The sequence below is a fragment of the Xiphophorus hellerii genome, chromosome 23 (assembly GCF_003331165.1).
Source record: "Xiphophorus hellerii strain 12219 chromosome 23, Xiphophorus_hellerii-4.1, whole genome shotgun sequence".
Classification (NCBI taxonomy): domain Eukaryota; kingdom Metazoa; phylum Chordata; class Actinopteri; order Cyprinodontiformes; family Poeciliidae; genus Xiphophorus; species Xiphophorus hellerii.
This window is the reverse complement of record NC_045694.1, coordinates 29,452,947-29,468,406: the sequence shown is the minus strand read 5'-3', so window position 1 is coordinate 29,468,406 and position 15,460 is coordinate 29,452,947. Positions and strand designations below refer to the sequence as shown.

General features: G+C 45.1%; 1 protein-coding gene across 1 annotated transcript; it reads right to left on the bottom strand.

The window, feature by feature from the left end:
- Positions 1-10,776: 10,776 nt before the first annotated feature.
- Positions 10,777-15,197, bottom strand: slitrk2 (SLIT and NTRK-like family, member 2). The gene has a single exon (XM_032555419.1). It carries the CDS (start codon positions 14,394-14,396, stop codon positions 11,718-11,720), a length of 2,679 nt encoding a protein of 892 aa, XP_032411310.1. The 5' UTR covers positions 14,397-15,197; the 3' UTR covers positions 10,777-11,717.
- Between the last annotated feature and the right edge of the window lie 263 nt (positions 15,198-15,460).

Genomic DNA, 15,460 nt, shown 5'->3' with positions numbered 1-15,460 from the left:
TGCGAGATTTCTCATCTGACTGTTGTTGTGGTGTGTTGGTCCTGCCCTGTTGTTGGACACCACACACTGTATGACTAAACCTGTTTTACCTGACTTTAAAAAAAAATTTTTTATCGCCGTGTGTTTTGAAAATCGGCCAACAATTTTTAAACCCGGCAGTAGCCAGTGAATTTCGTATGGATGGTACAGCATTAAATGTAAAGGACTTGAGTGATGTGAGTTCATTGAAACACAAGGTAAATACATAATACATGTAGTGAACATGGAACTCACTCCGGTGGTTTGTGGCCATAACACATGCCCTGACACTGCAGACGTAGTCAGACAACAGGCTAGACAACCGCTTACACCCCAAAACCAACAGCTGTTTCGGATCACTACACCGGAATGAAACGGATACATTCTGGTCCAACATCTCGGATATCCGAGCCTGTATCCTGATAGGGGAAAGTACAGGAACCTTAATCAGAGTAAAGCCTCACTGACCAAGAATGACCTAAACCCTAATGGATTGCTTTGCCTATCTCCTCACGAAACCTTCTAACCGCAACCAGAAAGAAAACTAACTCCCAGAAAGGGAGTCATTTTACCAGCTAATGTACTAGAACTTTGGACTGTGTTATGCAGAAAAATCAAATCAATACAGTTTGCTTTAGTTCAGTATCGCCGGCTAGTTCCTGCTGGAATGCAATTAGCTAACAGGTGAACGGAGACCTGAGCCTGCAGAGGAACAGGATCTGGCTGACTGCTTCAGGCACCTCTGACATTTAAAACCTTTTACCAGACATGATAAACCTTCCTATCACTCTGGAAATCAGCCGCTCCACTCAGTGTCATATGCACGCTGTCGCTCTCTGATGATAGCAGGTACACAGAGCAGCGGCGCCAGAACAACTCTAATATCCGCCTGACATCATGTAGGACTGCGGATCTACACCCTGCAGCAGAGCTAAGGGTCACAAATACAAGAGAACATTCAAATCTATTACCAAAAACAGTTACCTTCATAAATCATTTACGCTGAGCAAAGTCAGTATTGATTCTTTCTGCTCTTCCCATGTGGGTACAATTCAATAACTTCTGCTTTTTTTTTTGGTATTATCTGTGCCTGTGATTTAATAAGATCAGAAATGCTGATAAATACTTTATACTTGCTACTTTTTCCTCACGTAGCAGCCATATTGGAAATAAGACAACTGTCCAAACGATTTTGTATAACAGCAAATATCTTACAACTGAAATTTGTTTTTCAAATTTAATTGTTAATTATTAATTTTTGGCCATTTTAAGTGCAAATTTTTAAAATAAAACCTCTGAGATGTATCTTTATATTGTTTGAAAGAACTCAGTTGCTAAAGCAATATATAGCTGAGTTCCTTAAAGAACAGTGTTTGAGAGAGTTTATCTTTTGAGAAATTCTCCATTATTAAGTACCTGAATTTCTGAATTATGGCCCGGTAAGATTGTTGTGCGCTGTCATCAATGAGGCAAATAAAAATTAATAGCCAAGACTAAACATTTTCACTTTGACAATGTTTTTTTTGGAAGTTTTGTCAAAGAAATTCACACATTTGTAGCCTGTTTTACAACTAAGCTCAAAAGATGCTGATATACCTCATATACTGTGTAAACTACAATGTACCTACATAAAAAATACATTATTTCAGAAATGGAAAAAAAAGAAGATTTAAAATATAAAAGCTACAAAATTTCTGTAACTTTCTAGGTATTCGTCAATTTACCAGAAGCTGAAAAACTAGCATGTTTTTCTATTTTTCTTTTTTGCTGTGCAAACATTTTAAATTCTCAATCTTTTACTATTTGTAGTCAGTTAGCTGACCACAAATCTATAGATAGATAGATAGATAGATAGATAGATAGATAGATAGATAGATAGATAGATAGATAGATAGATAGATAGATAGATAGATAGATAGATAGATAGATAGATAGATAGATCTTTATTGTCATTGTCACAAGAACAACGAAATTTAAAAGTACCTGTCAGTTACTGTATGAGCTACAAATGTACATCTAGTGTGAGCTTTGAATCAGAGGCCTCCAGAGCAGAACCAGCTGAAAGGAGCCGAAAAGCTCCGTAGAGATAAAGCAGGCAGCACAGTTGGGTAATTATTCGGCGTCAGAGTGTCTGCGTCTCTATAACCGACTGATTTGACACAACAGATAATCGCGCGATAAATTATTACCACAAAAAAAGAAGGGGGGGAAAAAAAGCACTGATGGTGCCGCTTTAATTGATCGGCGCAACATCTTAAGCGCGAGATCGTTAGCAATCACCGAAGGAGAGCCGACGTACCCGGCAGCCGTTAGCACAGCTGTGTGCTGGCTGCATGTAAAAACCCCCTAATCAATAATCCAATCAAGAGCAATCATAGCTACATTAATATTTAAGCAGGCCCGGTGATTAGAAGGGGAGCGAGGTAATTACACTTGGATTACATGTGACCACCGGAGTGGAGTGGGCCTGGCAGGCTCCTCCGCGCTCGGCTAACCGTGACGGCTCAGCTCCGCGCCGAATAACTCCACAATCATCGCCGGCGTGGAGCAGTTTAGCTAACATGGTGGCCATCAGAGGGTGTTAGTGTCCGCTGCGGACATTCACAGCTGCCTCCCCTGGAAAACTGTAACTCTTCCCCGCAGACGGCGCTCGGCTGTGGGACGATGCGGGATAAATGAGTGATCACATCACACCGCTGCGACGCCCCGGTTTCAAACACCTGATGGAAACACTTTGAAAGGGTCGCAGGATTCCCCACGACCCCGCCGCTGAATGGAAAGCTGCTTAAGGCCGGTCGGGTTAATTTAGTGTCACTTGAGTGCTAATAAAAGGTTCTGTCATTTGAAATTTATCTATTCACAGACCACTGGGCTGCACATTAATGTAGTCACTTCAGTGAAGGAAAAAAAAGAGAGAGAGAGACGTTGGAGTGAACGGGGTAAGAGACATCAGGGACGCATCAGCACAGAGCGCCGCTTTTACTGCAGATAGGCAGCCTGCCATGAACTCAGGAAGACATGAAGAAAAGAAAATCATCAGCATTACAAAAGAATACTGAACAGGAAAAACTAGAAACAAAATACGAATAGAGACTTGAAGAATGCCCTAAAATTCCTCTGGCGCTATAGCTGTGTTTCTATTAACCGTAAAATTGAAATTTGATTGATGGAAACGATTTTTGATCCAAAAGTTTTTGCGATAGGATGAGGTGGTTGTGCGGCTGTTTAGAAATAGATGTACTTTTGCAAAACTGCAATGGAAACACTTTTATTTCCCATCACGAGCCACATGATCAAAAACTGGATGTTACAATCAACATGTTGAATCCATAACTCCTCTGTAAAATTGCCGGTGCCAATTTCGCCAAAACGCAGCATACGTAGCAACTCCCAAGAAGGCGGGGCTTGTCGCTCCAACACCTGAATAAGACACCAACGTCTCCTCTGATTGGCTGATAGATGATGAGCGCTAGAGCCATGACTGAATTATGAGTATAATCTTACTTAACTGTTTTAATGACTTATCACGTGAGTAAGCATATTCATGTGTGATTTTAATTTCATTTCTTATTTAACAGAATCACCGCAATTGTAAACAAGCGTTTGTTTGACTTTAACAGAATATCAACAAAGATTTGTTCACATCTTTAATGGAAACGCAGCTCATGTGAATCAGTTGGGTTTTCTGATTCAGGAACATTCTGTCCATATCTGCTGGGATCTACTGACTTTTTACATTTTTCATACTGATCAAAGTATAAACAGGGGAGCCTTCAGGGACGGCTGTTCGTGTTGGAGGCTTGATAAAGTTCTTTCTCCTGTTTGTACATTTAATCCAGCGTCACCCACGCGCTTTAAAGACCACAAACGCTTTTAATTCGGTCTAATCAATAAAACTCACAAAGCTGAGAATTACAGGAACTTTACAAGGAACCTTTCAATAAGAAAAACAGTTTGGCGTTAAATTAAGCAGGCTGAACAAATAGTCAGATTTGGATGTAACTGGGGACATATGGTGACCAGCATTGTATTACGGTGTCCAGGCAGTTGTCGTGGCATGTGTCAGACAGAATAGGAGGAGATGATTATTTTTAACTCTAAAAGTAACTTTAATGCTGATAATGCTGACATATACAGCATTTTCATAACAACTGAAGATAACATAGTTACCTGGTTGGGAGACTCCTTTAATGGGAAATCGAAATGATCTCAAATCTGTCAGCAGGTTGAAACTTTTCAAAAACTGCAGGTTAGTGTGTCTTTCAGATGACATATTAACAGTTTATGTCTTCCATAAACTGTTTTCTTTTAAGTGAAGTAAAAATGTAAAGGCGTTATTGTCATTGTACACTTTTGTAAAGAACAAGCACAACAAAACTGGAGCCAGTTGTAGGTCCTCTAAGTAAATTTCCAGATTGTTAACAGATTGGAACATTTACGTGAGAAACGAGGAAAAGGCTAGCCATACTCACTAATATCTAGAACCACTGCAGTTGGGTTGTTTTTGCAAAACTGAAGTTAGCTTAAACTAGTTAGCTAAAACTGAAGTTAGCTTAAACTGGAGTTAGCTTAAACTGGAGTTAGCTTGAGCTGATCAGATAACTGTAGTTAGCGTAAACCTGAGTTAAAACCTGACTTATTAAAGAGTCATAGTGCTACACTGTTTGTCATTACATTAACTATATCAGTGTGTATTGTTGCGGTTCCTGAAGTGTTAGGCAGAGCTCCTCATTTTTCTCCAGAGCCACCAGCGGGGGAGGAATGACGACATTTTATAAAATGTGTGACACAAAGTAAGCGCAGCACTATAAAATGTGCTAAAAACTACACATTTATGAATCCTAAAAACAGATCCCAAAAAATCCACACAGTGTATTAGAAATAACAGAAAAACTAATAACAGTAACGTTGTGGCCATCTGTCAGTCTGCTTTTATTTGCCAGCGAGCAACACTTTTTAGGCTGCGATTACCCGGACAGACAGCTGGAGAGCTTGAAATAAAGCTTCCAAAAACACCAGACCTTCCGCTCCCAACGGAACGCGACACCCGATCCAGATCCAAGTTCAAGGAGCTTGGAGGACGGCATCCAGATGGAGTCACAAACATACCGCGGCTCCGGAGGAAAAGGCATATCTCAGAGTGAGAAGTGACGGCTCCGGGACGCCGCCGACATAATGGAGAATGAGCGAAGGGGAACAGTGATGCAAACACAAGCGAAGGGGAGAGGAGAATGGATGGCAGCAGTCTGCCGCGAAATGATTAAAACCAAACGTGTGCGTGAAGCCGACTCACATGCACACGCCCACACTTGGGCAGAGCCTACGGTGAAGCAGAAAAGTCAGAAAAGCGCAGGTATATATCCGGGAAAGGCCCTGAAACGCCTGTTATAAATCACCTGAACGCAACAGCCCTTATGCTTCAAAGTCATCTCTGAATCGCTTATCCACACGTTGAGCCACGGTACGGGAATACCAATTTATGCTCCTCTATCATATCACTCAGACGGAGTGGAGAGGAGGGTGCAGGAGACAGGGGGTATGTGGGGGATGGAAGGGGGGAAAGTGTGTTTCTGACAACACACCTATTTATACATCTAAATCTCATCCAAGGAGGGGGAAAAAAAGACGACACCTCTGCAGAGGTATTGACGGCCTCTCTGTGAATATAGGAATGTGAGCATTCACTTAACAACTCACACACACCCCAACGCATGCACACACACGCATACACAAGAGTCCCAGGGCTGAAAGATAAGAGAGGAGAGTGTTCTGTAGGGGGAAAAGCTTCCTCATTGGTGTGCAAGGCTGCACATACTCCAACCCTCCCTTATATCCCCTTTGTGTGTCTGCGCATGTGGGCGTGTTTGTGTGTGTGCGCGCGAGCTCCCTTTCCTTCAGTGGCACTAAAAAGACACAGAGGACCTATTGTGCCTAAGGAAGGAAAATCACTCCATTCTGAGAAAGAGGGAGGAATGAACAGCTCTTCAGACTTCTCTCTCTCTCTCTTCATTCACACAGCAGCTGAAATGGCGAAGCTTGTTAAGCGAGAAGGCCGCATGACAGCATTTGCAGCTTTGCTTACCGCAGCAGCGCGTCTCTCCACGCCGACCCGCGGATGAAAGCGCCTCGATTCGGCTTCTGGGGAGCAGAGGGAGAGAAACAACGAACCGGACGAGCCCCCAGAGGAACAGCGGAAAGGGGCCAAAACAACGAGGGAGCGAACATGGGGGGGAGGCATCAGGATGTGGAGAAAATGAGCTGTTTCATGCAGCTGGAACAGCAAAACAGCATGAAAGCAGTATTTTTAGTTTTTTGGGCGGGGGTTTCAGGTGTTTGGAGCCTCAAAGCTCACAGAACGCAATTTAGCTGCAAACAACATTATCCCAAAACTCTGCGGTTCCTGGCCGGTAATCGCAGGTTATTGAAACGATCTATCACGTAGGGATTGTGATTCTATTGGGAATCGGCTGATGGAAGTGTCCCCGGTTCCCGGCCTGATGGATGAAAACGAGCGCGGCTCTGCGACCGGGTCAGGGGAGGAACCGAAACTTGGAGAAAGGATGCTCCCTGTTTGACTGATGGAAGCCAGGCTAATGGGAATGTGGGAACGTTACAGAGGAATAAACATCTAACGATGTATTAATGCACAGAAACCAGCCTGCTGTAAACTGTAGGCAGATGTTGGTCACACTGATGTTTGTGGTCCGATGTTCCAGCATGTCATTATGATTTTATATATCTTGAAGAAAACTTCCAAATTCAGCTGATTGGAAATATTTCTGTGTTAAAAAGAAAAATAGTGCTGTCATGGAAACTATTACTCTTTAAAACTGCAGTTGGTAAGCAGGGAGTTGAAAGTCAGTTCAGACTGACTATAGCTGAGAAAACAGAGCGACTAATTAACCAGCTAATCAAGTTTTACTTCTTATTAATTTACTAAATATAGAGGGCCGCACATCCTTGAAGTATGAAATGTGTGGATCTAAAATGGAGGCCTTAAAACATCTTTAGTCATTAAAAAACAATAAGTTTGCCTTAAATACATTAATGACAGGTCTTAAATTGTGGCAGGACAATAATATCATCTTCTTTGTAGTGTCCATTTTTTCTTGTCTTTACTGTTACGGAAAATTGTGAGTTTTGCACAACAGTAACTAGCTCTGACCTAGCTAGTTAGCGAGGATAAAAGTAGCTAGCTTTTTTTTTTTTACCTCCCTATTGGGTAAGTGCAAGTTTATCAGCAGTTGGCTCACATTTTAGCCATTGGTTCACTTCTGTTGCCAGCCCATACGATTTATTGATTTATGATTTTCTTTTGTATTTTTTGTCGTGATTCAAATTCTATTGGTAATGGCCTTAAAAAGACTTACATTTAATTCGGTGAAGCCTGAAAAAACTCTGTATGTAAAAAAAATTCCTAAATTACATATAAAAATATTTGGACAATATACACATTAAAAAAAGAAACAATTTAAACTTCTTGGAAATACACAAAGATAGACATTCGCCTTGCATCTTGTCATAATTCAGGTAACTCTGTCTTCCTAAGAAAGCGTTATTATAACTGTATCAATCATATTATTTGATCAACGATCTGAATATTTGTTGCTTTTCTTTTTAAATTATAAGCAATCTGGTCTTTTTTATTTGAACTAAATTTTGCTGCATTTTCATTAACATCTATCATTATCTTTATATATACAAAAGCTTGGAGCTTCATAAAAGAAGCACAATATTAAGTTTTGTTTGTTCAGGTTAAGTTCAGCCTTCAAGAAGCAGCAAGATACTAGCTGCGCGTAACCTCTCAGCAGAACCCCACTCTGAAACAATCTGAACTAGCCCTTTAAGAGCCTCCACCTCACAGCATGGCAGAGAACGTCTGTGAAAATAACCAAATAAATGAAAAGTGATGATAAAATAGGAAACCTCCAGGTGCTTTCATAATGAACATTGAAAAAAATACATTCAAAGCACACACACCCACACACACCCACCCACACACACACACAAAAATCCACAACTTTCTTAAATGGCACCATTTTGCTTAGAAAGAAGTGTGATGGAGAAAATATGGCTCCACAAAAGACTCATTTCTGATCCCACATCCTGGCCTCTGCCGCGCATTTTTAGTTCAAGGACCACTTTCTAGCCTTTCAGCAATTTAAAATGCATTTACTCTCCCAGGATTTTATTTTTTGCCTTTTTTTTTTTTTTTTTTGCCAGTCACTGGGGAGCTGTGAAATCTGTTTGAAAGTTGAAGAAAAAGCAAGCAAAATTTCAAACTGCTGAAATTGCCCTTCAGAGCAAACAAATCAAGCAATGATTAGGAGGAGAGGGGAAAAAAAGGCTGAAAGCAGCAAGGAGCCAGCTTGGCTGCAATAAACACGACTCTCCCAAAGGCCCCAGGCTCAGGCTCCACTATTATTCCCGAAAAGATCTCTAGCAAAAATATTTAAGAAGCAGAGAGGAAGGAGAGAGAGAGAGAGAGAGAGAGAGAGAGAAGAGCGAGAGAGAGAAGAAGAGAAAGAGAGAGAGAGGGGGGGGGGGGGGGAAATAATCAAAGAAAAGCCCAACAGTTTGATGGTTCCATGGGGAAGAAAGTGAAACCTCCCGCCACATCACATTGCAAGGTGCTGCCGGCGTCGATTCAGCACCACGGACAGCAACACAATGAGTGGATAGAGAGAGAAAAGAAAGAACATGGGAGGCCGGAGAAAAAAGGAGGAAGAAGGAGGAATACGAGAGCTGGAGAGTCAGAGAGGAATTTGGCTGCTGTTGGGGCCATTCACAGGGAAAACAACAAGCCAATGTCAGCCGGAGCTGAAGGACAGAAAACAGGGCCGTCCTCATAAACCGTTAACGTGTCAACTGTCCTCACTGCAGCGTCAAGGCGGCTCCCTGAAACTCTGTTTTCTGATCCGCGTCTCCTTCCGGTGGGGAGAGGACGTTTCTCTGACGGCCTCCGCTGCAGAACTCACAGACTCGGCTTATCCACCAGGGTGCAGCGCGCTAATGTTTACCGCTCCGCTAATGACACTTCCTCAGCACTGAAGCTTAGAAAGAAAACACATTCCTCCACGTTCACGCCGCTCCTGGGGCCAATCGGCCGCCGTTCTGGCAGTACAGCCACTTGAGTTAAACAAAGCGCTGACATTGGTCGAGTGTAGGCTGAGGGAAGCAGAGGGGCAGATTGTAGAAGAGAGGTAAGGACCAGGAAACATTCAGCGTTAGGATGGCTACAGATGTTGAGTAATAGCAAGGCTTTAAATAGCTGCAGGTTCAAAAACCACCAAACATTTTGCATCACCTTTGGCCTTTTAAAGCCTTTTTAAAAATATGCCAATAAATAAACAAGTGGCCAGAGTTTCCTTTCATTTAAGACACACTGAGGGTTTTTCTTTTTTACACCTGATAGTCTGACAGACTCGGTTCAATTTAGGACCAAAATTGCCCTTTGAAAAAGCCGTTTTTCCTCCTTGCCTGTGGGGGCGCTGCACCAAAATTACTGAAAGAAACAACCTCTGAAGAAGACACAGAGCGCAACTCCCTTCTTCGTGAAATGTAAACAAAGCTGAAGTGGCGTCAGATTTTAGTGGTTGGATTTGACTTTCATCTTGAGTAAAAGACCACGAACCATTTCTCTCGCTAGTGCGAGTGTCGCTCGTTTGTTTTACCCAGAATGCCCTGCTCTATAGTCCACTCCCTGTTTCTGGAGCAGTCTCGGGTCCGCTTGCATCCTCATATGCGTCGGAACCGCACCAGAGTTCACTTCAACCAAACCGAGACCGAGGTTACTCATTCACACCTTCACAAACAAACCCGACTTTCTAAGCAAATGGACTGGAGTTTGTCTAAACCGGACCGGACAGGGCCGGTGTGAACGCATCCTAACATACCCAGAAATGTGACAGGTATCGCACGGAAAGAGCCTGGAAAAATCTCTTTCACCAGCTGTTCAGTTGGACAAGAACAGCTGGAAGCTGCATTTGTTGCAAATATCAGGTTTTAAACAGTTGTGATTAAAGAAAAGAAAAGAAAAAAAAGGTTTTCCTTCACCCTGTTCCTGCAGTTGGCACTGTTTGTCAGGCAGCTACGACACTTTCTATTCAACCTCAGGAAAATCTGGAAATAAGTGGAAACTAAAGAGCAAAAGCAAACGAGGTAGATTAGCAGAGCTAGCCGACAACTGATGGTGTCATCCAGGAAATCATCTCTGAGCTGTTAACATGTCATCAGGTTGTCAAACAGCAACAATGTCTACAGTAAAACCAAAGATCCTTCCTGCCCACGACGACTCTGAAGATATTAGATACAACAACAATCAGTTTCCCTTTGGGAAAAACCAGCTACCACCTACTGAAAAACCAGCATGTTTCTTTCACACGTTAACATTATTACAACTGCTGTAAACAACATCAGGTTGTTTTCATTTTTTGTGCACTGATAAGATTATTAGCTGCCTCTCTGTTTGAAATATTCTCATATTCCTCATAATCCTTATGAATACCGTAAAAGATGTGAGGTTATCATAGCAGCCCATGCCTGGTCCTTTAATGAAAGGAGGAAAAAGCATCAATTAGAAGACAACCACATTGCCTTTCATTAGAGATGAAAGGAGCAGGAGCAATAACACATACATTCACACACACACACACACACACCCCCACACACACACACACACACACACACACACACAGAGCGCAACATCCACAACCAACCGTGCACATTCAGGAAAAAAAAAAGACCTGGAAGCTCAGGGTCTTGACAAAGTGCTTCAGTGAAAATTTAATGGCGCAATCTTGCCGCACTGTATTGCTCCTCTACAGCATACAATGTTCTCTGTCAGCGGTACATTTCCGAAGACACTTCATAATCAAAGCAAAAATAACCCCCCCCCTCCTCCCACTCAGCAAGAACCAATCAGATCTCCTCTCACACCCCGCCTCAGTTCCTTTGGAAGTCTTTTTTTGCCCCCTCTTTCATTTTTGTTTTAAACGGACAAATAAATCTGCTATTATACATAAAGGTTTGATTCATTAAAATACACCACTTTCAAAAAAACCAAAAACAAAAGAGGAACATTTTCATTTTGCAGAGAGCATTGTTGACAAAATCGATGAGTGCAAAGGCACTTTCTGGATAATAGTAAGATTTGCCGCTTGTTGGGTTTTCGAGAAAGCTTTTTCCTTGTCGTCTGAACGCTCACCATTCGTCTGCGTAGGCTACATATGTACAGGAATGTCAATCTGTAGCGTCCTTCTGCAAACGTTAAGGACTTGGCTATGTCCCCTCTCTCTCTCTCTCTCTCTCTCTCTCTCAACCTCCCTCTCTAGCAAATCACCAAAAGCAAAAGGCTGTAATTGTACACAGTTCTGTCCTTTCCATACCTGCCGTTATCCAAGTCTTTTGGAATATTTCTCTCTTTTTTTAAGAAATAAAATGAAATAATTTATACTTTTTCAGAAGGAAAAATAGAACTGCATAATAATATACTTCTTATATTCCTTTTATACATTTTGAAAGGGAAAAAAAGGAGAAAAAAAGCAAAAGAGAAAAGAGACGACGAAGAGCGCCAGTTCACCTCCCGTCCTTCACGTTGGGATTGAACACCAATAGATAAGGTAGATATATAGAGAGGGCTATTAATGACAGTAACCGTGTGAGTATGATGGGTGCTGGAGGAGAACGCCGTCGCTATCTTACAGTTGGCTCATGGCGGTCTGTTTCTCCAGAACCTCCAGGTAGTCCGGTTCCGTTTTTAGCTTCCCAGGGAGCAGCAGCGAAGGGTGCTCATTGTTTTTGGAGAAGTGCTCCGGCCCGAAGTATTTCCTCGGAGTGCCGTACAGCACAGCTTTGTTCAACCTGTCTGGGTTGGTCAGGTGGCGCCGGGCCGCCGCCGCCTCGTAGGGCGGCACGATGCAGGGTCTTTTAGGCAGCGTGCAAAAGTTGTAGGTGAAGGGAGGGACGCCTGCTGCCGTCGGGAGCTCCTTGTTGGGCCTCTCCCCGATGTTCTGGTAGAGCATCTCTGGAGGCTCTGGGCTGCTCAGACCACATGTTGGTGATTTATCCATAAAATCCACCGTGCTGATGGTGTAGGTCCCTGGGCTGCGGGTCAAGATGTCTTCCTTCTTTGCGTCCAGCGACCTGAAGCTGAGCTCCTTCAGGTTTCGATAGTAAGCCACCTGCTCGCCGTCCTTCTGCATGTAAATGGGGTTTTGGCACATGGAGCCCACAGGCGGGGGGATGTAGTTGTAAACGTGGCTCTCGGAGCTCTTGTCGTGCGTCGGCTCCGGGGTGTAGGAGCCATATTGCACTTGGAAAGAGTTAAGGTCTAGATTGTTGGCGCCCGTGGGGACGTGCTCCACCCCTTTGCGTCGCTTCAGGACAAAAACAAAAAGGCCTGCCCCGAAGCAGACCGACAAGATGAAGACCACGAGGAGGCCTAGGATCAGGACCGAGAGGGGCACCTCGGGGTGCAGCTCCGGTGTCTGGAGGTGGGAATCTGTTGGGCTCACCGAGCTGAACAAAGGGGAAGGAGAGGGGGACGGAGAGGTGGTGGCTTCGGTGCTGGGACTAATCACCGTCGGGGCTTTTGTAGGAGGGGGCAGCTGAGGCGGAGGGGGCTCGCTGGGCTCGGGGCAGATAGCCTCATTGCGGAGCGAGCGAAGCAGTCGACCGGCGTGCTTTGAGGGCGAATCGCAGGTGATTTCGTTGACCACCACGCTGGTACTGGACAGCTCCATCCAGTTCTTCAACGCCACAATGTTGCAGGTGCAGTCCCAGGGGTTCTCCTGCAGATCGATCTGGATGAACGCCGACAGCTGGTCCAGAACGCCTTGAACCGGGAGGTAGGAGAAATGATTGTTCCTCAGGTTGAGTCGGGTCAGCATGGTGCCCCCAAAAACATTGTCAGGGAGCGATCTCAGCAGATTGTTGTTGAGGAAAAGCAGCTGAAGGTTGTGCAGAGAGTTGAATGTCTGTGGTAGAATCTCTTTTATGATGTTGTATTCCAGATACAGGTACTGCAGAGACTGCAAACCAGCAAACAGGGACCGAGAGAGCGACTCAATGTAATTCCCATTAAGGTAGAGGCGCCTGAGGTTCGTCAGGTTCTCAAATGCGCCTTCCTGAATCACTGCAATCCTGTTATTCCCCAGATGGAGCAGCTCCAGGGAGCTGTACTCCGTCAGATCCGTTCTGTAGATCATCTGCAGGTAATTCCCTGTTAGGTGGAGCTTCCTGGGGTATGTGGGTTTGGGGTTCAGTTCACTGATGTTCTGCAGCTTCCGTTCTTGACAGTTGATGTTCAGGCCGCTGTCTGGGTTTTGCGACGTGCAAACACACACACTGGGGCACAGCATGGGGACAGGAGAGCGAGTTTGGTACACCATTATGGGTCCAAAGACATGCTTGTCTTTGGAGAGGCGAGGAGTGGGCCTGTAGCGCATCTTTGGGGGCCGGGAGGCTTTTGGGGAGCGAGTGGGAGTGACGACGCCTGCGTGGTAGGTCGGGTGTGGGGCCCCTTGGAAATGAGAGTCCGAGGCAGACTGAGCCCGTTCCCCAGCATTCCTGCGCGGACACAAGTCCTGCTTTATGAGCTGAGTGATGTCCTGCCCGTGCAGCCGGAACGGCGTCTCGCACACAATGTCCCCCACGAAGACGGAGATGGTGTCCAGCCAGGACTTGAGGGGGATCAGGTCGCAGGTGCAGTTCCAGGGATTCTCCTCCAGCTGGATCTCCATGATGCCGCCGATGTGCTCCAGCACGCCGGCAAACGGCAGCATCTTCAGCCGATTGCCACGTAAATCCAGATGGGTGAGCAGAACAAAACGGAAGATGTTGGGAGGCAGAGCCAACAGGAGGTTGTCGTTGAGGATCAACACTTTGAGCTTGTTCAGCTTGCTGAAAGCGCCAGGCTCTATAGTGCTGATGTAATTATAGTCTGCCTGTAAATATTCCAAACTCTCCAGTCCTGCGAACGTGTCCTCTTTAATCACCTCCAGGTGGTTGTTGTTCAGGTGGAGCCGCTTGAGGAAGCGGAGACCGTTGAAAGCCCCCGTTTGAATCTCCTGTAAGCCATTATTTCCCAGATGTAAAGAGGTGACATTGCCATAACTGACAAACTCATTGGCACTGAGCCTCGACAGGAAGTTTGCGTTCAGAAAGAGCTGCGAGACTTTATTCGGGGGCGCCTGCAACTGGCTGACCGTGGTAAATCCCTTATTCTCACAGTTGATGTTCAGAATGTTCTCCCGCTCCTCGCAGTCGCAGCGCGTCTTGCAGATGTCTTTGAGGGCTGAAGTTTTGCGGCTTTGCGTTTCGGACGGTGTCAGGCTGGTGACGGTGAGGACGCTCAGGAACAGGACGCCGCTCAGCATGTTTACAGCCAAAAATATGGATCCAGTGTTGAACTTCGCAGCCTGAGCATCGGGCGCAAAAATGGGGGGAGGGAGCGGATTCCCACAAGGCGGGAGAGGGGAGGAAAAAGGAGGCAGGAGCGCTCATACACACACAGACACACGCACACACGTTCACACACACGGGAAAAAAGGCGCACCGGCAATATTTGGTGTCAAAACGGGGACCATGACGCACTGGGATGGCGCAAACCTTCAGTTAGAACTCCAAATAAAATAGTGTATGTAGGAGAGAGGGGGGGATAAAAAAAAAAGAAAAAAAAGAAAAGGGGGAATCAGACCTGGGAGGTGAAAAGAAGGAAAAGGCGAAAATGAAGAGAATCCTTCATAGCTGGTGGAGCTGGCACATTTTCAGCAGCTCACTGCAGCCCTCCTTCCTCCATCTCATTCTGGGAGAGCCTCCCACTCTGCCGCTCCACCAACACAACCCCGGTGCCTCATTTCAGTCCAGACATAAACAAGTAAAGAAGAAGGGGGGGAAAAAATCACTTTTTTAAAAAATAGATTCCAATGGAATGCGCAAAAGCGCGCGAGCTACGCGGCTGTTTCTCCTTCTGCTTTTCCCAGAGCTCCGGAGCCAAGTGAAGAAAAAGTCAAAGAGAGAGGAGAGGAAAAAAACACCGGAGACACCGCGAGGAAGCAGAGAAACTACAGCGCGTGCCCCCCCTCTCGCCAGTCCTTCCTTCTCCTCCGCTCCGTTCACTGAGAGGAGCACCGAGTGTCTGCTGCTGCTGCCGCGGCGCGAGAGTCCGAGTGTGTGCGCGCGCGTGAAAAGGAGCGAGCGAGCGAGAGAGAGAGAGAGAGAGAGGGGAGCTCAGGGGGCCCTTACGTCACCGACACTGTCAACAGGAACACGCACGCGCCGACACACGTGTACGTAGACTCTCTGGGGAGAAATCGTCACCCTGAGAATCGGCGCGCGGACGGTTGGGACCCTGTTCTCCCGGACTTCCTAAGTTTCCGGAAATACTGTTTTTATTTCTTTTTTATTTTGAATGAGGAGAAAAAAAGATTTTCCTTAGGTT

Coding starts and splice junctions, on each gene's coding strand:
- slitrk2 (XM_032555419.1), bottom strand. CDS start 14,396: ATGCTGAGCGGCGTCCTGTTCCTGAGCGTCCTCACCGTCACCAGCCTG.